Source organism: Aegilops tauschii, chromosome 2 (assembly GCF_002575655.3).
Source record: "Aegilops tauschii subsp. strangulata cultivar AL8/78 chromosome 2, Aet v6.0, whole genome shotgun sequence".
Classification (NCBI taxonomy): Eukaryota; Viridiplantae; Streptophyta; class Magnoliopsida; order Poales; family Poaceae; genus Aegilops; species Aegilops tauschii.
The window spans coordinates 595654297-595672693 of NC_053036.3; the positions used below are offsets into that span (position 1 = coordinate 595654297).

The 18397-nt window shown below is 43.4% G+C and overlaps 4 protein-coding genes across 5 annotated transcripts; 1 reads left to right on the top strand and 3 right to left on the bottom strand.

The window, feature by feature from the left end:
• Positions 1–1425: 1425 nt before the first annotated feature.
• Positions 1426–8082, bottom strand: LOC109775453 (protein PELOTA 1). The gene is made up of 15 exons (XM_020334205.4): positions 7868–8082; positions 7649–7731; positions 7118–7193; positions 6455–6586; positions 6249–6294; positions 6058–6133; positions 5304–5379; positions 5184–5216; positions 5023–5091; positions 4056–4162; positions 3612–3684; positions 3405–3443; positions 2928–3022; positions 1988–2094; positions 1426–1725 (listed from the first exon to the last, which is right to left on the bottom strand). Exons 1-15 carry the CDS (start codon positions 7916–7918, stop codon positions 1652–1654), a joined length of 1137 nt encoding a protein of 378 aa, XP_020189794.1. The 5' UTR covers positions 7919–8082; the 3' UTR covers positions 1426–1651.
• Positions 8083–8157: 75 nt separating this feature from the next.
• LOC109775452 (2-methoxy-6-polyprenyl-1,4-benzoquinol methylase, mitochondrial) lies at positions 8158–11334 on the top strand. The gene is made up of 8 exons (XM_020334204.4): positions 8158–8463; positions 8541–8667; positions 8746–8807; positions 9521–9676; positions 9759–9903; positions 10182–10253; positions 10669–10777; positions 11046–11334. The coding sequence occupies exons 1-8, from the start codon at positions 8337–8339 to the stop codon at positions 11145–11147; spliced, it is 900 nt and encodes a 299-aa protein (XP_020189793.1). The 5' UTR covers positions 8158–8336; the 3' UTR covers positions 11148–11334.
• Positions 11335–11544: 210 nt separating this feature from the next.
• On the bottom strand, positions 11545–15435 carry LOC109775451 (uncharacterized). 2 transcript variants are annotated; one of them, XR_012203412.1, is made up of 5 exons: positions 14917–15356; positions 14594–14711; positions 14349–14441; positions 13443–14111; positions 11545–13273 (listed from the first exon to the last, which is right to left on the bottom strand). XR_012203412.1 is itself a non-coding variant. In XM_020334203.4 (5 exons), the coding sequence occupies exons 1-5, from the start codon at positions 15207–15209 to the stop codon at positions 11747–11749; spliced, it is 981 nt and encodes a 326-aa protein (XP_020189792.1). In that variant the 5' UTR covers positions 15210–15435; the 3' UTR covers positions 11545–11746. The 2 variants fall into 2 exon arrangements, 1 of the variants encoding a protein (XP_020189792.1); XM_020334203.4 differs by having other exon boundaries at positions 11545–12019; positions 13908–14111; positions 14917–15435.
• A 174-nt stretch (positions 15436–15609) lies between these two features.
• Positions 15610–17645, bottom strand: LOC109775450 (F-box/kelch-repeat protein At1g30090). The gene is made up of 2 exons (XM_020334202.4): positions 17353–17645; positions 15610–17127 (listed from the first exon to the last, which is right to left on the bottom strand). Exon 2 carries the CDS (start codon positions 17056–17058, stop codon positions 15841–15843), a length of 1218 nt encoding a protein of 405 aa, XP_020189791.1. The 5' UTR covers positions 17059–17127; positions 17353–17645; the 3' UTR covers positions 15610–15840.
• Positions 17646–18397: the final 752 nt, after the last annotated feature.

The window sequence follows — 18397 nt, forward strand, 5'->3', positions numbered from 1 at the left end:
CGCGCATCACCGAAAATCCTGAAATAAATCCAAGATAAATAAGAGCACTAGGACTTGAATCCTGGTGGGCTGGGGATATCATTGTCCACCTAACCGTCCAACCATATGTTGGTTCGCAGCACGCCCCGTCCTTGCATCTCCATGTTGGTGCCCTGGTCTTGCAATGCAGCTTGCTGTGTGTTCTGCGCAAAGGTCGTCTCACCCAATTCACAACATAGTGGGGTGTCGTTCTTGAGCATGGGATCTGAGGTTGCAGCGCCATACTTGAAACTTGGGCTGCGGAGGATTTAGGTAGGAGATTTGAGGGAGGGTGTGTTGGGTGTCAATGGGGAGGGGGGGGGGGGGGTGGGGGGAGGGTCGAGACAAGTACGAGGAAGAAGATTCCAGATCCGTCCAGGGAAGGAGAGGAGGAAAAACTGACGTGCAAGGGCCCACAACACATGTTGCACGCACATTTCCAAAAAATAATTTACTTAATTTTTTTAAAGTGTTCATCATTCATTTAAAATATATTTACGTAGTGTAAAAATTTTGTTCGCTCTAATTTTTAGAATGTTCTTATGGTTCAAAAACAATTTTGAAATTTTAAAAATGTTCATGTGTTTTTTTAAATAGTCCTCTCATTTATTTTTTTAAATAGTACAATATAAAAAATGACACATAATTTCCAAAACTCTTTATTGCCAAAAAAATGTATGTGACATTTAAAGAAAATATTTATGTGTTTCAAAAAATGTTCATCACATTTTAAAATTGTTATGAAATATAAACAAATGTGCGTATAATTTTATAAAAATGTTTCATATCATCAAAATATTCACACTCTACATATGTTCATGACAATTTTAAATATTTATACAATGTCAAAAAAAATTGCGTAATTAAAAAATGGTAAGCCTGTATACGAAAATGTTCAGCATGTATTTGAAGAAAAAGCCCACATGTATTTGAAAAATGAAGAAAAAGGGAAAACAGAAATTAGAAAAAAAAATCAAAAAATCATTAAAAACTGATATAAAACACATCGAAACAAAAGAAAATAAAAAAGCTGATGGAAACTTCTAATACCGATCCATGAAAACTTCCCAAAACTGCTTAGAGAAGTTTCCAAGAATACATAAATGGGCTGGTCCGCTTGCCCACACGCCAAAGGCCGGGCGAGCTTCTGTGTCGCAAAGAGCGAGCTCTATTGCCTGTTCCCCACATTAGGAAAGGAAAGGATGGTTGCAGCTAGGGTTATATTTAGATCAACTAAGGATTCTACGGCATAGGCGACGACAAGTTTTTCAGAGAACGACCAACCTTTTATCCAGTAATGTTTAAAGGAATACACATATAGCAAGGGGGGTTACACCGCGAGATATGTCGACATGAAGCTAGAGAAGTCGCAGCCCTGGCCGACCTGTGTACCTCAGCATCCACATCTCAAGGGCAAAAGTGGAGAGGGCCCTTATTATTAAGTCAAGAATAACCAATAGATGTGGCATAGCTAACCATTTACAACAAGGATACATTAAAATGTTGTCAGAATTTCTTTCTGTTGCTACCTACATAGAACCAACTGTTATATTATTATTATTACACTTGATCAGCTATAAGTTAACAGCTTGGTACAAACAATGTTAGGCAGCTGCAGACAGGGCTGGACTAATCACATCTCGATGTCCTCCAAATCTGGCAGAGGGAAACGAAGTATAGCTGCTATTCCTGTCAACTGCGCCAATTCTGTTCAAACATATCAGGAGAGAAGCAATCTCAGAATGCAGGAAATGTGCAGAAAATTGATTTGTAATAAAGAAATTCCTTATTGCTTCAACTTTTTTGCCATAGCATCAACTATAACTGTATTTAGTTAATTTTTAATTCTCCTTGCACATTTCCAACAGTGTGACACTTTATTGCATCTCAATATTTTTCTTTGATTGTAGTGTGAAATGAGCAATTATGAACAAGGTGTGCGAGTTCAAAATAGTGGCAGTATACTCACGGTCGCCGGAGACATGCATCGAAGAAAATATGTGCACTGTACCACCATATTTCTTGACTGACTCAACCAAGTTCACATACTTTCTCCTGCTAGCGATGTCCGTGTTCCTACAAGGGCAAGCAGAAGGAGAATAAATAAACAGCAAGACTGTACAGGCAAATTGCAACTCATGAACTTCTGCTTCAATTTTCAGGTCATATTAGATGCATAGGAAGCGCATGTACATACAGATATTCGGCTTGAAGCCACTCATCAAATATGGGAACCTCCCTTGCTAATGCCCAGACTAACAAAAGTGAATTATTGATATGCCCAGACTAACAAAATGAACTATTGAAAGGGCAGCCTGCTATTTTTTCTTGCAGAAAATTTTCGATTCCATTCCTATGTGTAAATAGCCTAATATGGATTCACAATCAATAGCATCTTCAAAATCAAGAGTAGTGATCAGCAACCAGCTCATGTTGCAAACGTATTTCAGCTGAACAAAGCAGGCTACATAGAGCAATAACTTGACCTAAGTTTCTGCTCGTGACCTTTCAAAAATAAAGTTTGTAGTACTCATTAGTTAGAACACATAGTAGTAGTCGCTACAATAATTCTCTTGGTATCAAGTGCTCGTTCATGCCATGATGAACAGTAAGGAGTGGAAATTAATATATACCGAACCAATATTTCAGAATTTGCAAAACGCAAGTATTTCATCAACCTAATGTTTCCTGGTGAGCCACACCATTCATCCATAGCAGGTAGGCAAGCAAGCTTAACTAACCTACCACAATGGCCACATTGCACAGTTTTGTTGCATCAAGACTTCTTTGTCAAGTTTTTTGTGGCTGTAGTTTTCCACTTGTTCTAATACCAAACCAACCACATTTTTCAAACAGAACATATGCACAAGAAATAACAGTATAATCAATTCCATAAACATGACTTATACCGAAACAAAGTATCTGTCATCAGAAGAGTTTGTATTGCAAGACGTTCATGTGCGACCTCAACGTGCTTAGGTCCATAACACGCTCGGGCTGAGTCCTGCAATTAAGCAGCAAACATTTAAGTCTAATCAGATATACTTGAACTAAGCAGAATCAACGGCTGGAAGTCATAAACACATAAAATCAGTACTGTAACTGTTCTTCTGATACAAGTGTGTATGTATATGTATACATGGTCAACATCTAAGCAGTAGCAACATATTAGATAAGTTAAATAGTACTCCCTCCGTTCCTAAATATAAGTCTTTTTGGAGATTCACATACGGATGTATATAGACATTTTAGAATGTAGATTCACTCATTTTGCTCCGTATGTAGTCCGCATTGGAATCTCTAAAAAGACTTATATTTAGGAACGGAGGGAGTACTGAACATGTCAAAAGCCATCAGTTACAAGTTTGCTTGTTCAAGAGGCTTACATTAGTAAGCATAGTGAAGAATTCCTTCAAAGCTTGCACCTGCAAATTACAATAGAAATACAAGACAAGATCTGAGCAGCTGCACTTATAATCTGTTTTGAAAGTGTCTGGCATGTGTAGCTAATCAAGATATGGAATTTTTTCAGAGGAATCATACGTGTAAGTTACAGGATATATTGACAACAGGGAGTTCTAAATCAGACTTACCTCCTGTGCCGCTTTTGTATCTTTTATCAGTGACATCACACCTGGGGTGTCCAAAACTTCCTTCAAACTATGCCTATACCAAATAACCAATAATCAACAGCAACATTAGGATCAAAGAAAACAGAGAGCAAAGAGAAAATAGAGGACCAGGAAATACATAAACCAACCACTCATTTAGCAAATATATAGCTCAGTAGAGAATTAGAGTATTCCAGAATGACCATACAACTGGTCACAGGCAAATGAACCACTTGTATCAGCCGGATAGACATGTTAGTAGTACCACATCAAGCAAGTTTCCAACAGATTATTCAGAATTTTAGAAGCAGAACCTAAATCTCCAAGTATTACCCTGTTCTAGCTTAAATAAAAGGGGAAAGATAGACGGCCAAAACAGGTAGAGGAGTACACAGAATCAATTGAATGAGAAAATATAGAACTCACTTGTAGCCTGAAGGTGCATGTGCAAGAATAATGCGTGATTTGTTCTCAATTATTACTCTCAAGTCTCGCCGTGCAGCTTCAAGATGCATGTAATCACGAAACTGATCCTGTAATTAAGATAAAAAGAGAAGAAAAAAGAATAGGAATTGATATTATTTTCATGATGAAGATATGGAGGGTTTAACTTATGCAAGTAGCAATAGATGAACCAAAATGGAAGTAGACAGCAGCACATGTTTCAAGTTGGAAACAAGTGTAGATGGCAAAAGTAACATGCAATGATGCAATTGACTATATTGCCAGGTGCAGCCAAAACCATGATAATTTGACCATACTACACTGATACATAAATTTTAAACTGTATGTACTCAGAAAACTCCCTAGTTACCCATTAAAACAGGACAACGAGTGACGGTAAACTATACGTGGACGGTGGATGTTAGTACAGTACTTACACACTCAAGTTGGTAACAAAATTAGGGAATGGAAACATCAGGCTTTGGGTAGTCCCTCAAGACATGGAATATAGCTGCAGAACATATTGTTTATAAGGCGTCCCGTCTTGCATGCTTAAGCGGCGCTTCGGAGCCAAGGTGCCCTGGCAGCGCCTTACAACTATGCCCGCTTTAGGTGCTAAGGCATCAGGGTGGTTGGTGCTTGCCTTAGGTCGCGTTACCACCTTATAAACAATGAACCAGTGCTGACATATGATACGACCAGAGCAACATATAAGCCCGAGACCTTTTTCGTGAAGCATGGTTTATTTTACTATTTGATAGGTTATTAACATTAACTCACTGGTTTCTATTTTGCCTATCAAGATCGACTCAGAAATTGATTTAACATCACATGACAGATATATTTATCGTTCTTCAAAAAACATTGTTTAAGATGTTTTCACAGGCTGGTGACCCTTATAAAGAAAGTATTATAATAATATATATTTTTCCTCTAGGTATGTGATTACCTTAGTAAAACCTGGGCTTGCAATTACAACACACTGGACCACTTCGAAATCAATGTGCTTCAGCAAGGCCTGCAGACAAGCAATGTAATGTGTTGCAAAAAAAAATCATTTATAAACATTCTCATTTCTTGTGAACTTTGAACAGATTATTATGTGCTTACCTGCAAAACATGCTCAAAGAACTTCTTGAGAGCCTGCATAGGAAAAAAAAGGCTGCCAACTCAGTAGCAAATAGATAAGACAAAGGAAATCCACATTATCTTATAGGATAGTTAACGTACCGACTCGTAACCAGCAATGGCAGGTCCATGTTTCCTAGGAATCGAGGTTTCAACACGTGACCTTGTTGCTGTTATGCTGTTTAAAACAGTCATTGCTAGTAAGTTGAATGAAAAGGCAGAAACAACTAAAGCCAATCAAGGACTAGGGAAGCAATAGTAAGAACATGCCAGAATCTATATGACCACTGGATGTTCATATTTAGGGGAGACCATAGACAAATCTGTTGTTCCTGTGTAACTGCACAGGGTGTGTGAATATTGAATGAAAATACTCATGAAACTTCAGTTTGGTGTTAGCACTATCTGACATTCTAGTTCAAAATCGGTACCATCACAAGATTATTCTTTTCCATTACATATTTAATAGTTATGGATTCTTGTCCAACATCGTCTGAGATGGTTTCAACTCTAGCCTACCCCAACCTTGTTTGGAACTGAGGCTTTGTTGTTGTTGTTGGATTTGTCCCTGGAAATACCCCCCACCACCACCACCACACACACACTCACAAAAAGAAAAATCAACTTTTAAGGTAATGGTCGCTTGGATAATAGAACCTCATCAAAAGGGTGCAAAGGTCAATGTAACTTCATGAGGTATGCTTATCATGAGAGAATCAGACAAGCTTAGTGTAAGGTTATTCTATGAAATAATCATATTTAGCATGACTTGCATGGGATCTAATTATTTAAAGCAATTCAAGAAGAGAAAACAATGAAATATTATGTTCAGCGAGTGAAAAATGTTTTTGGGTACCTTCTCCCAATAAGGAATAAGTGAGCAAGTCCTTCTTGCATGAGAATAACTGCTAGATCAGCACTTGCAGTAGGATCTGAAGAGGTTTAGGTGCACACAATTAAAATACTGTCTTTTTTCTTTTGTGAAGCAGTAGCAGTGAAGCAGATAATGATAAAGGCTGTAATATCTGTCGAAGATAAATCACATACCACATGCTTGTTGGATGGTATCAAGTGCTAACCAATCCCAATATTCCTACACAAGTAGAAAGAGTACCATTTAGATTTTCAGAGCCATGTCCAAAATTAAAACTGATTCCAAGTTTAAGCCAAGGGTACTTATCATCAATTGTAAACCAATATGGTAGTCCACAGAGTAAACAGATACAATAGCTTAAAATAATTTTTGGGCATACCTTTCGTAGAACAAAAGGTCTCTTCAGCTCAAGTTCTAAAGTATGAAACTGGCCAATCTTCACGTGATCATTCTCAGTAATATTTTTGCCACGGACGCGCAAAACGTTCCCCTCCTTGTCATAATCTACAGACTATGCCAAAGATAAAGAATCGAGTCATTATCAAATTAGAAAAGCATGTAATTTGTTTTTTATAGCATTGGAAAGAACAATAAACAAAACAAAGAAAAGCGATGTATAAGGTGTTAATTCCTAGGCATGGTGCCTTATTACCTCTGCTCAATGTATTTTCGAGTTCTCAAGTGATGATGCTTCATTAGGTGCTCATTATACAACTCTTTTTTTTTGCAAGGAAAGTGCTACATTTTATTCTAACGCAGTGGCAGCAACATGCATATAAGACCTACACAATTGCATCCCTTCTCTAATTTTCAGGTCACGTATCACTTGAGCCTTTCCAGTACATATCCGACAGATATGATCTAGAATCAGTAATAACTCTAAGCTTTTGCAGCCAGTATGCTAATCCCCTACCGCTTTCCATCTGTGATGTCATAAAGTACGCGGTCATAACGACGATGATGCCTGATGTTGGAAGCCAAAATGGTTACAGCTAGAACCATTAAACAAAGCCACTCGATGCAAATAGACAAATGGTATCACCTCAACTACAATTTCCAACTTTAGCTTCACGCGCTCCGCATCACGTCCTCCAGAAGCAGAATCTCTCAGAACTTTCCTGAAAACGAACAGAAGAAGGCGATCAATTTCGAGGGAGATTCCATGGTATACTGGGTAACTGGAAGGCCCTTGAACAAAGGCTTGAACTTATCACAACTATACTACAATGAAGGAGAAAATCACTTATCACACGAATGGTCTACAATCCCCCAGAACCACAGCCAAGAGCTGAGAAATACCCATCATAGCCAGCTCGACCTTATTTTTCTTTCTTCACCTGGCAAACCATGCCTCCCATGCAGGAACCTACCCTAACTCTGCTTGCACTTGCAATGGTCGACCGAGATCCATAAGAGTACTTCAAAACTAGCAATCAGAAAGTGCTAAACCGGGGAGAGCAAATTATATATGGCGGCTGCAGCATCCACCAGAGGACTCGGTTACTAACCACTAGCACAGAGCACATGAGCTGAACCAAAAAAACAAGAACCATGATGCGAAAGGAGAACCCACCGGACAGTGACGGCCTGGAGACTGTCCCCGACGGCGATGAGATTGTACGCGTGCCACAGGTCGTCCTCCTCCTCCGGCAGCAGCTGCGCAACCACATGAACGAGCTAGTCAGCAGCCGCACCCACAGAATCCAACCGGGGGCCAGCCCGGGCCGCTCCTCAAACAGAGCGCGCCGAGAGGGATGGGGCGGGGGAGGGGAGAGGGGGAGGAAGAGGGGACCTTGGCGGAGCCGGGCCCGTTTCGGGCGAGATTGCGGTGGACGAGCTTCATCGCGGCAGCCGCCGGAATCCGAGCCGCAAGGATTTTCGCTAGGCGATTCTTGCTGTCGGGGACGGCGGCGAGTGGAGGAGAGGGGATTCGCGGCGGCGAGGGTAATTAACCTGCTCTCTTTTTTTCCGCCTCGGTTTACCTTTCCGGGGAATCCTCGAGATTCCGTGTGCCACACCGCTTGGGCCTTGGGCGGCACGAGGGAAGATACGGCCCGGCCCGTGACTGTAAGGCCTGCCTACACGACGCAGCCCAACAAGCCGAGAGAACAGCACAGACCCCCTCTCTCTCCCCCTGGTCGCCGTGTCGCTCGCATCTCCGCACGCACCGCCGTCGCCGCCCGTGCTCCCTTCTCCCCCCTCCCCCCCACCGACGGCTATCTGTTACTCCGGTCATCTCGGCCCGCCGAGGAAGGAAGGGCATGGCTCTGCGAGCGGCCGCCGCGAGGCTGGCGTCCTCCAGCCTCCGCCGCCGCCACGGCCACCTCCTGCCGGCGGCCGCCAGCGCCAGCCACACGGCCTTCCTCCACTCCCACGCCACCAGCTTCGGTACGCCCCCCGCCCCCCTTCCTCGTCGCCCGCTCTCTCGTGGCCTGCTTGCTGCTCACGGTCTCGTTCCTCGTCAGGATTCAAGCAGGTGCGCGAGGACGAGAAGAGCAAGCTGGTCGGCAACGTGTTCAGCAGCGTCGCCTCCAGCTACGACGTCATGAACGACCTCATGAGCGCTGGGCTGCACCGGCTCTGGAAGGACAGGTTGGTTAGTGGAGCTCAGTCCATTACCCCCTATGGGGATTCGTTGTTCTTACCGGATTCCTCTGACTTCTTTTCCAGGCTGATCTCAAAGCTGAATCCTTTTCCTGGGATGAAGCACCTCGACGTGGCCGGTGGGACAGGTAAAATAATACTCCTAGTTAATAGGGGTGTCCTTCTAGCACTATACCCTCATTCAGAATATAAGATGGGAATCATCAGATTGACGCAATTAGGACAACATAGACAGTCAAAAACGAATTTAGTGGAATCAGATGTCTTGGTACGGTGGCTCTCCCAAATGGCAGGTTCTGGGATGGCTTACCTTACACAAACTTCATACTGATTCCTCAGCATTGTTCCCATGTCCATCCTTTCCCTAACATAAGAATTATGCATTTCCTGTTGCTAGTGATATCTCTATGTTAGCCTGTGATAGACTCCTCATTCATTCTCTGTCATGATTTATCTACTAATGTTGATCGTTAACACAATAAGTATTTAAATTCCTGTTCTGCCTCCCTCCATGTGGCAATGCAAGATTCAGTGTCCATATTTCCTCTCCAAATTGGCAGATAGAGGAGCACATGCATTATCTATGAAGCGAGGCATTTAACTAAGGACCTCTTCTTTGTTCTCAAAATTATGTGATGCTTATCGTAGCCTTGTTCTAGATTGATTGTACAGTGTACACCTTGTCTTCCTGTTGCTACTGTATCTTTTTATTTATGAATGACTTCCTTTTGACATGTTATGCTGCTAAGAAGTTTCTGCACCAATATATTACCAATTCTCTTGAACACTCGTTATGAAATTTGAAATAATGTACCTGGCATTTCTTCTATGTCAACACCAGGGGATGTTGCGTTCCGTGTAGTCGAAAGAATTAAGAGTGTGAGCCACAGAGCTACGCAGGGTACTCTTACTGATATGGAAGAAGACACTCACATTTATGTTTGTGACATTAATCCAAATATGCTAGAAGTTGGAAAGAAGCGTGCTGCTGAAAAAGGTTGTGGTTCATGAAACTCATTTCATCATGCCACCTTAATTTCAAATGTTGTCTGTTGTCCGACAGTTTATTCTTTTTTCAGGCTACAATGAAGAGCAGTGCCTTAGTTGGGTACAGGGAGATGCAGAAGCTCTTTCTTTTGAGGATGGGTCTATGGATGGCTATACTATTGCATTCGGGATCAGAAATGTTACACACATTGAGAAAGCTCTATCAGAAGCTTACAGGTGGGCCACGCAAGAATCCTGAACCAACTAACAAATCTTACCCCAGTCTCATTTTTAATCTCCTGAAGTTTCTACTATGCTGGAAATTAGATGCATCCATCTGTTCAAATATTTGTATTTGATTTTGATTTTTCAAACTTATAAACGGTTGGCAAGTTTTGATTGAATGTTGTTTTCGAGGAGATTTCTCGCTGTAGGATTTGCTGTGTGTCTTATGAAATCCGACTAGTTTCTGTTCTTTGCATCTAATCAGTTTCACATGGATTTGTGTGTTTCAGAGTTCTAAAGAAAGGAGGAAGGTTCCTATGCTTGGAGTTGAGTCATGTAGATGTTCCAGTTTTTAAAGACATGTAAGTTTTCTTTGGTCAAGCAAGTATGCCAGCATTAATGTCTTGAACATTCTGTTATTAAAATTAAACAAGCAGATGCCGCTCCTACAATTAATTGTCAGCAACTGCACTGTTTGTTTTCAGCATTTGCACTAGGCACTGCAACAAAGTTATAATCTATTAGCAACCAATGTGGCTATGTGTTAAACATCGGCTGAACTTGCCCTAAGTAGGCTCATGTTTCTTGTTGTCGTTTATTTTGTACAAATAGAAATGACCCTTTTTTGTTTATTGCTTCAATGATAGTGTTGTCTCATCCTTCCCAAAAGAATATCTTCCCAGTGCTTTTGTGGAAAGTAATGTTAATGTTGTGTTCTACTGTTTCGATTATTTCTCTCTGAACTTTTGGAAGTTCACTATCCATTTTTTCCTCCAGTTACGACATCTATTCATTTTCTGTGATTCCGGCTGTGGGAGAGCTAGTTGCTGGTGATAGGCAGTCGTACCAATACTTGGTCGAGAGCATTCGTCGTTTTCCAAAACAGGTGAAGATCGGCATTTCTAAAGCATTTCCTGTTACTGAGCTGACTGGTTTCTTCGAAACTTCTTGCTTTTTAGTGATTTCTACCATATGTCAAACCTCTAGAATATCTAGGAGTAATTAGTACCTTGTAAAACAGTATTGACATTGACTGTTCCTGTCACAGCAAAAGATATAAAGCTGAAGGATGCAAGATTACAACACTTTTCAAGCATTTCATGTGTCTGTATATGTTCCGCATGTCTGCTGATCAAACTACTTTTACTTTCCAGGAAAAGTTTGCTCAGATGATCCAGGAAGCTGGATTTGAGGCGGTCGAATATGAAAATCTGGTGGGCGGTGTAGTTGCCATTCACTCTGGAGTGAAACTGTAGTGTAGGTCAAATAGCAGCACGGCCGACAGACGCTTCCGTGGGCGATGGTGGATCTGAATCAGGCATTTGGGGCTAACAATTTACCATTTTCTTTGTTTAAAAAAATCATGTAACTATTATTCCTGTTTATGTAATTCAAAATAAGGACAGACGATGATCTGGAGAAAGGTCTTGTTTTTTTTCACAATTTGGTCTCTACTATATATATATATATATATATATATATATATATATATATATATATATATATATATATATATATATATATATATATATATATATATAGCAATCCCTGTTTCTTCAGTTTGTGCTATACCTTGCATCTCCATATCTTTGAACTTGCTTTCGAGTAAATTTGTCATCTGGAGGAGAGCAAAGATCACACAACACCAAAATGTAGGGAGGAAATCACTACTAAAAATCCTGACACATAAATATGTACGGAAATAGAAAAAAAATTAAGATGTGTCTTTCCATTGATCTCAGATACCCCAGAAAACAAAATACGGAGTAGCTTTGATTCAATCATACATAGCTTGGAGCATTTCAAAAAAATAATCTCATCTACTATAATTGATTTCTCCCTGTTGGTGTTACCATCAGCACCATGGCCATTGAGCATCCCTCCAGACGCACCACCTCGCCCCGATGCTCCCTCCGCCAGCTTTGTAATCCTGATGGTTCGAGTTTTCTGCTGTTTCATAGGTCGTTGCTGTGCCGCTTCTTCCAATGCTCTCTCTCGGTATCTGATGCAGGAAGCTGCAGGAGGAACGGATCTCAAGGTCGCGCTTCAGAGCTTCGGACCTGTAGCTCCCGCTCAGGTACCTCGGATGGTCTAGGAATCTCACATTCTTCAACCAAAGCCTGAAGGCCTGAAGAGGAGCAGAGGAACACCAACAAAGATTACATGAGCTTGCTTAACCTCAAAAGGCGTAAACTATGTCCAGTAACAATCGACTGACTAAAGCATTTTAAAGAGATAAATCAAAGCTATGCTGAATAGACAATTCATTCTAACCCTACTTAAGATCAAGGGCCACAAATGCATGTATGCACGCAAAATGCACTGTGAAACATAGAGAAAAATGTTAGTTCAGGATATGAAACAAGCTATCTCCTAATTTTAGTGACAGCCAGAACTATCTAGATTTATGATGCTCCAAGCAACAACAAGCATACTCTTCAAGGGTGCATCTGCCAAGTTACTTGGACCATCTTGGTGTAGAGTAGTACAGCCGTTACAAATTTACAACTACCAGTTATTTGATCATAGTTCTAGCTCAAGTATTAAAGACATCCTGTGCCCTGCAACTTCAAAATCTGAGACAAAAGATATGAAAAACCATGTTTGCTTCAACCTCCTTTTCAAATTAAGGAGCTCCCCGCCCCCAATTTAATCTCGCAATGAAACTGATAACACAGTCAGGATGTTTACCTGAACTTTTGTAACAATATAGCAATTCCCAACATCAGCTATTTCTTGAGCAATGCTTACTTGCTTAGTACGATTTCCAGAAGAAAAGTCTTCTGAACTTTTAACAGCTCATGTAACTGAATTCTGTGTTTGAAGTGTGCGCATCATGTCAATTTTGTGATTTTAAGTTCACTCATCCTGTCGTAAAGGACAACTAATAATGGATTGCACGCAGATGACCGTTGAAAAATAATGCCAACATGGTCTTCCGCAATGAGCCAAGTCACTGACTGCGCTGTCGCAGCTTCTCTCTGACAAGATAGATGAATGGAAAGTGTCTGGTCTGAAGGGGGGCAAACTGTTGCTAACGTCCTGAGCTAAGACGTGTTTTGATGGAACCACCATAGTTTCCCCACCTCTAGTTTAGTCTGCTAGTTCATGTATAGCTTTTCTTCTTTATACTTTCCATTTGTACCATGTACTAACCTTGTGTACTTTTCCCCTCAGTTAACGGGAATGAAAAGCAGCACTGCCGCATTTCATAAAAAAAACATAATTTTTAAACAAAAATACAATCATAGAGATCATAAAAATAGTATATTCCACAGTTTACCCCTTGAGTTGTGAAGTCTTTTAGCCCATTTAAAAAATCTTGCCACAATTTACCCTTAGTTGTGTCCATGTGATGGCATTTACCCTACTTTATTATTTTCTCCAAATTGACAAGGTGGACCCATATGTCAGGATGATGTCGCAGCTAACTTGGTGGACAACTCAGACCTGTATTCATTAAAGACAATATTTGACACGGCGCAGGGGCAGCACAATGCGGCCAGCTGCACCTATTTGACACCATTTCATAAAATTTGATGAGACTTAACATAATCGTTACATCTCCAACGAATACCTATCCTAAGGTCCCACCTTGTCAAGTTTGTGTGAATAACTAAACGGGTTAAAGCTGTCAAAAGGTCTGAAGTAACAGATAAAATGCAGCAAGATTATGTAAATGGGATAACAGCTGTCACAAAGTCTCAACTATGGGGTGAAAATTGGAATATACTCTTAAAAACTTCGATGCTTTTTCCAATATTTTTAATGCCAGAGATGTCGTAGATCAAAAGAAAACTCTTAACTAATCTCTACTATCTACACATATCAGTCCAGTTGGTCAACCAAGAAAGATAATTCAAGAATCAAATGATCAACATAGGAAAGAAAAGTAACCAGCAAGTTGATCTAAAAATATCCGAAGGACTGTCTATGAGGATATCGTTATATATGAGAATGTAACCATAAACATAAGCATGGTACCAGAACAGGAGCATTGAACATAGGAAAGTTACCTCCCAGTATATCCCTGCGGCAACCTTATGAGGCATCAGCCAGAAGAATGTTGCTAGCTTAACCGAGTCATTCGTCTGACCAACTAACTTGGCATCCAAAGCTGCAGTAAAATAGTTCCCTAGTGTTGGATGCTGAACCGCAATAGCCACGTACAGATTATTGCCTGGGGCATCAGCACGAATACTCCAATTGCCAAGCATATCCTAGAGGTCATGCAACAAAAAGGAAAGACACTAAGATTATGTGATGGACTAATGGTAGTGGATCAGATATAACAAGTCCAAATTACCAGAAACTAGACCAAGTAGACAATTTGCGTAGTGAACACCATTAGGTGTCAGCCATCAGAAAAATATTATGCAATGAGCACCGTATGCAACAGGATCAGAACACTTCCATATTCTATAAGATAATATACTGAATCTTGACCAAGGCCATACCATGAAGGGGCTGACATGTAAAGGCTTTGCAACGAGATCAGAGCCCGGTTGGAAGGTAAACATCACCTTCTCCCCCCAGGGAGTATTTGTGACCTGAAACCGATAGTAAAATATTAGACAGTCAACAATGCAATAACCCTCGCAAAAAACAAAAGAAAAACAATGTAATGAACTACTATGAACTACTACGAGTAGTAGAAACCAATCAACGTGGAATCCAACACAGAGGAGAGGAGAGGCCTCACTTCAGCAATGCACATCTTGAGGTGTTCATCTTGTTCTTGCGCCGCTTCGTCATAGCAGTAGTAGACGCTGAGTGGGTTCTGTTCGTACCCCACGCTCTTGGGTACCGTCAGGAGACGCCTTCATCAAACAAACAACTGGCTCACCTCAGTGCAAATAATGAGGAAAATTTACACACACACACACACAAAAGAAATCCATTGCAATATAAATATGTTTTGCAGACAACAAGCAATCTGATTTTGCAATAGATTACTGCAAGAAGTGGTGTGAGATTTGTTGTACGAGTACGAAACTTGTCAGGGAGTTGAAAAATGGGGCTTACACGGGTCCGGAGGTGGAGGCGATGCGGCGGGCGTCGGCGGCGGAGAGGTAGCCGGAGAGGGGGAGGAGGTCGAGGTCCACGAGGGCGTAGCGCACGGCGTACTCGAAGGCGTGCCCCGCCGGACGCCGGCGCGAGTGCCGGACGCGGCCCTCGTAGAGCCGCGTGGCGCCGGCGCCGCCACCACCTCGAGCGGAACGGCGAGCGAAGGGGAGGCGGAGGAGGAGCAGCAGGGAGAGCAGGGTGGAGGTGAGGAGGGTGGTGGCCAGGGACGCCAGCAGGTAGAGCGCCTCCATTGGCGGGTGCGGCGCTGCTGCTTCGATCTCCGCAACTTGTTTTTGACAAGGGAAAAATTCAGGGTTTATCAGCAGCAGCAGCAGCAGCTGAAAACCATGTCTGAAATTGGTTCAGTTGCCTGTTTTCAATGTCAGGTTTCAGTTGGTGGATTGATGCTGGCCACAAGACAAGAGGGCATTTTGGGTTGGGTTCTTGTGCTGTTGTGGACTAGCGTTTGCGGTGGACAGTGCCTACACGTAGGTAGATGGGGATTTATATTTTTCGTCCAATCATCTGGCACAAATGGAGACTGAATACAGGTTTGTTTGACCAAGGCCAGAATACAAATGTAGTAGCACTCATATTTATAAGTAGTATCCATCTGTTTGAAATTCAGCAGCCAGTCGGATCAGTGTAAGATAAGAAGTGAAATGCAACAGTTAAGTTTAGTTCAGTACCCAGAAACATCTATACTACTTACAACAACAGTACAGTACAGTTTCGAACTGTTTCTTCACTGATACATCATCATTTGCAGATTATATATACAAGATGACAGCAGGAAAGAGTCCACTAATAGTAACAACATACACGAATATGAAACAAGGCTTTTTTGCAGACTACGAGAGCTTTCATTCTGGAGGCAGAGTTTTAAGCATGTAAAATCTGAGTGCTCGAAGGCGTGAGATCGCTGAACGCCCTGGGAACCTCCACATCCTGCCAACGAACCAAGTAGTCACAAGAACCGCCGCCGCCGTTGCCAGCCGATTGCTTCTTGACATGGCCGATCACCACATGGAGGCCACGGCCCACGACGACGATCTTGCTCTCCAGGCAGCTCACGGACAGAGGCTTCATGATCCGCTCAGGCATGGGAGGCCCGTCGACAGGATCCCAGGAATCCGTCTCCGGATCGTAGACCTTCACCTTCATCCTCTCGTACTCTGAGATGACGAACAGGCGTCCGTCGATGACCACGCTCTGCCCCGTCCACCCCTCGCGCATCCCGGCCGGCATCGCCTCCCAGCGGTCGGCCTTGGGATCGTACACCTGCCCTCTCGGCGAGGAGAAGAAGGGCCACGCGCAGCCTTCGGTGACGTAGAGCCTGCCGCCGATGACGGCGGAGTCCGAGGAGGCCATGTTGGCGCCCATGCTGGCGACCGGCTGCCAGACGCCGTTCACCGGATCAAGAACCTCCGCCGAGTCCAGCTCGAACTGGTCCGTGCTGTATCCCCCGGCGACGTACACGCGGCCGTCGATGACGCCGCCGGCGAAGAAGGAGCGCGCCGAGAGCATCCGGGCCATGACGGTCCAGCGGTTCTTGTAAACGTCGTACCTGAGCACGAGGTGCAGCGGACAGTCCATGTCGGAGACCAGCCCGCCGCAGACGAGCAGGGCGCCGTCGCCGGGGACGGCGATGCAGCCGAAGCCGCGGGGGCAGGCCCGGTCCCGGCAGGGCATGCCGGGGATGGCGTGCCAGGCCAGGCGGTCGAGGTCCAGCACCTTCCACTGTATCTTGCCCGTGCAGCGGTGGAAGGCGAGCGTGAAGAGCCAGGGCGAGCGGAGGCCCATGGCCCTGCGGTGCGTGAAGAAGCGCGCCTTGTCGGCCAGGAGGTGGCGCCAGCGGCGGCACACCAGCCTGCAGGCGCCGTGGGCCTCCACTGGCAGCCGGAGCAGGCAGTTGAGCGCCGCGTCGTCCGGGAGGCCCGGGATGAGGGGCGTCTCCCATGGAGGTTGAGATTGCTCCGGCTGGGAGGACGGTGATGAGGTGGTGCCGGCGGTGAGCCGGAACTTGGGCGTCAGCTTCATGTGCGAATCGCCCAGCTTCTGGACTGGAGAGTGGTGGGACGAGACTCGAACCCGGCGCATGCCCGTCTGCAATCTTGGTTCTGATTGCACAAGGAAAAATCCCCAAAATTTTTGCGCCCTGCTGCCAACCTGATGCGGACAAAGGAAATCAATCCGTCGCTTGAGAATTCATTCGTTCTAGTAGAGGAACTGATTGCCACTCAAAAGAACAACTGATACAATTCGCAGTCAGTCTCAGCTAAATACAGTACACACCAAGAAAGAAGAAACCAGTACCTAAGTTGCAATTCTTGGAAGAACATGTGAATCACGAAGATACTTCCACGAGAAACACAAGGAAAATAAGGCACTAACCTGAATTGCTTGCTGATACAACAGAACCGATGATGCCTGCTACAAGGAGGAGAGGAGAGCCTTCTCTTCTCCTGCCTCTCTTTCGTTCCTGCTGCCTGCCTGTGCCTGGTGGTGTGGTGTGTCTGGTTCAAGGAGGAGACGTCTGCTTGCTTGCTTGCTTGCTTGCTTTCTAGCCGATACCCATCTTGCTTGCAAAAATCTCCTTTCAGCCACAGAACAGAACAGAGGCACCGTCGAACCCAAACAAAAACAGAGGGTCGGGTCAGCAAAGCGGCTGAGCTGAACCTTTCCCCGTCTTCTCTTGTGCACTTTCAACACCTTGTTCGGCGACCGGGTCCCACCATCTGCTGCACCTACCTCCTCTTTCTTTTTCTTTGTAAGTACAGTATATGCTTCACATTGTAGTTGAGCAAAGAAATACGTAAGGCCTAACCGTATTTTGTTTTATTATTGTGTATGTATTTTCTCCCTGTATCTGTATGCATGTTCGATGATGCAATTCTCTTTGTTTTGCTCCAGTGACAGTGAGGGGCTCCAGCTGAAAACCCGAGCTGGTGCCGGCCACAGGTGTCCATCATACATATCGTGTACAGTGGTAGACAGATATTGCACCTAGAATCTTTGGGGTGTTAGGTGAGGTGTTTTTCCTTGAGTGTTAGGTGAGGAGGGGGGTTGGTGAGCCACACGAATCAATCGTTATCCAACCAACCAACTGACACCGCTTTGATTGGAGGAACGACCAAGTGAAATGGAGCTGTTCCATCCTGTAATTAGCCGTTTGGAATTAGATGGGACATCAAACGGTGTCTTTCATCACAGATGAGACTAAAATAAATATGGCTCGAATAACCTAGTGCATACACTATGACAAAGAATTTCATTACCTTTACTCAAAGAAAAAAGAGTATCATTACCTTGAGACAGTTAGAGTTACTGCCGCCGTTTACCGGGGCACAAATTACAGCTAGTCAACAAGGAGCCAGGGTTTTGAACTCGAGGCTTTAGAGAAAATACATCCTACAATCGGGTGTAACTAGCCCCGCCC

Bases quoted from the DNA above. Each gene is read 5' to 3' on its own strand.
- LOC109775453 (XM_020334205.4), bottom strand. From the start codon at position 7,918: ATGAAGCTCGTCCACCGCAATCTCGCCCGAAACGGGCCCGGCTCCGCC. The intron at 7,194-7,648 runs GTGGGTTCTCCT...GTTCGTTTTCAG, and splicing joins CTCCAGGCCGTCACTGTCCG to GAAAGTTCTGAGAGATTCTG. The intron at 1,726-1,987 runs GTGAGTATACTG...ATGTTTGAACAG, and splicing joins GATGCATGTCTCCGGCGACC to AATTGGCGCAGTTGACAGGA.
- LOC109775452 (XM_020334204.4), top strand. From the start codon at position 8,337: ATGGCTCTGCGAGCGGCCGCCGCGAGGCTGGCGTCCTCCAGCCTCCGC. The intron at 8,464-8,540 runs GTACGCCCCCCG...GTTCCTCGTCAG, and splicing joins CTCCCACGCCACCAGCTTCG to GATTCAAGCAGGTGCGCGAG. The intron at 9,904-10,181 runs GTGGGCCACGCA...TGTGTGTTTCAG, and splicing joins GCTCTATCAGAAGCTTACAG to AGTTCTAAAGAAAGGAGGAA.
- LOC109775451 (XM_020334203.4), bottom strand. From the start codon at position 15,209: ATGGAGGCGCTCTACCTGCTGGCGTCCCTGGCCACCACCCTCCTCACC. The intron at 14,442-14,593 runs GTGAGGCCTCTC...TATCGGTTTCAG, and splicing joins TCAAGATGTGCATTGCTGAA to GTCACAAATACTCCCTGGGG. The intron at 14,112-14,348 runs GTATGGCCTTGG...CATGACCTCTAG, and splicing joins TACATGTCAGCCCCTTCATG to GATATGCTTGGCAATTGGAG.
- LOC109775450 (XM_020334202.4), bottom strand. From the start codon at position 17,058: ATGCGCCGGGTTCGAGTCTCGTCCCACCACTCTCCAGTCCAGAAGCTG.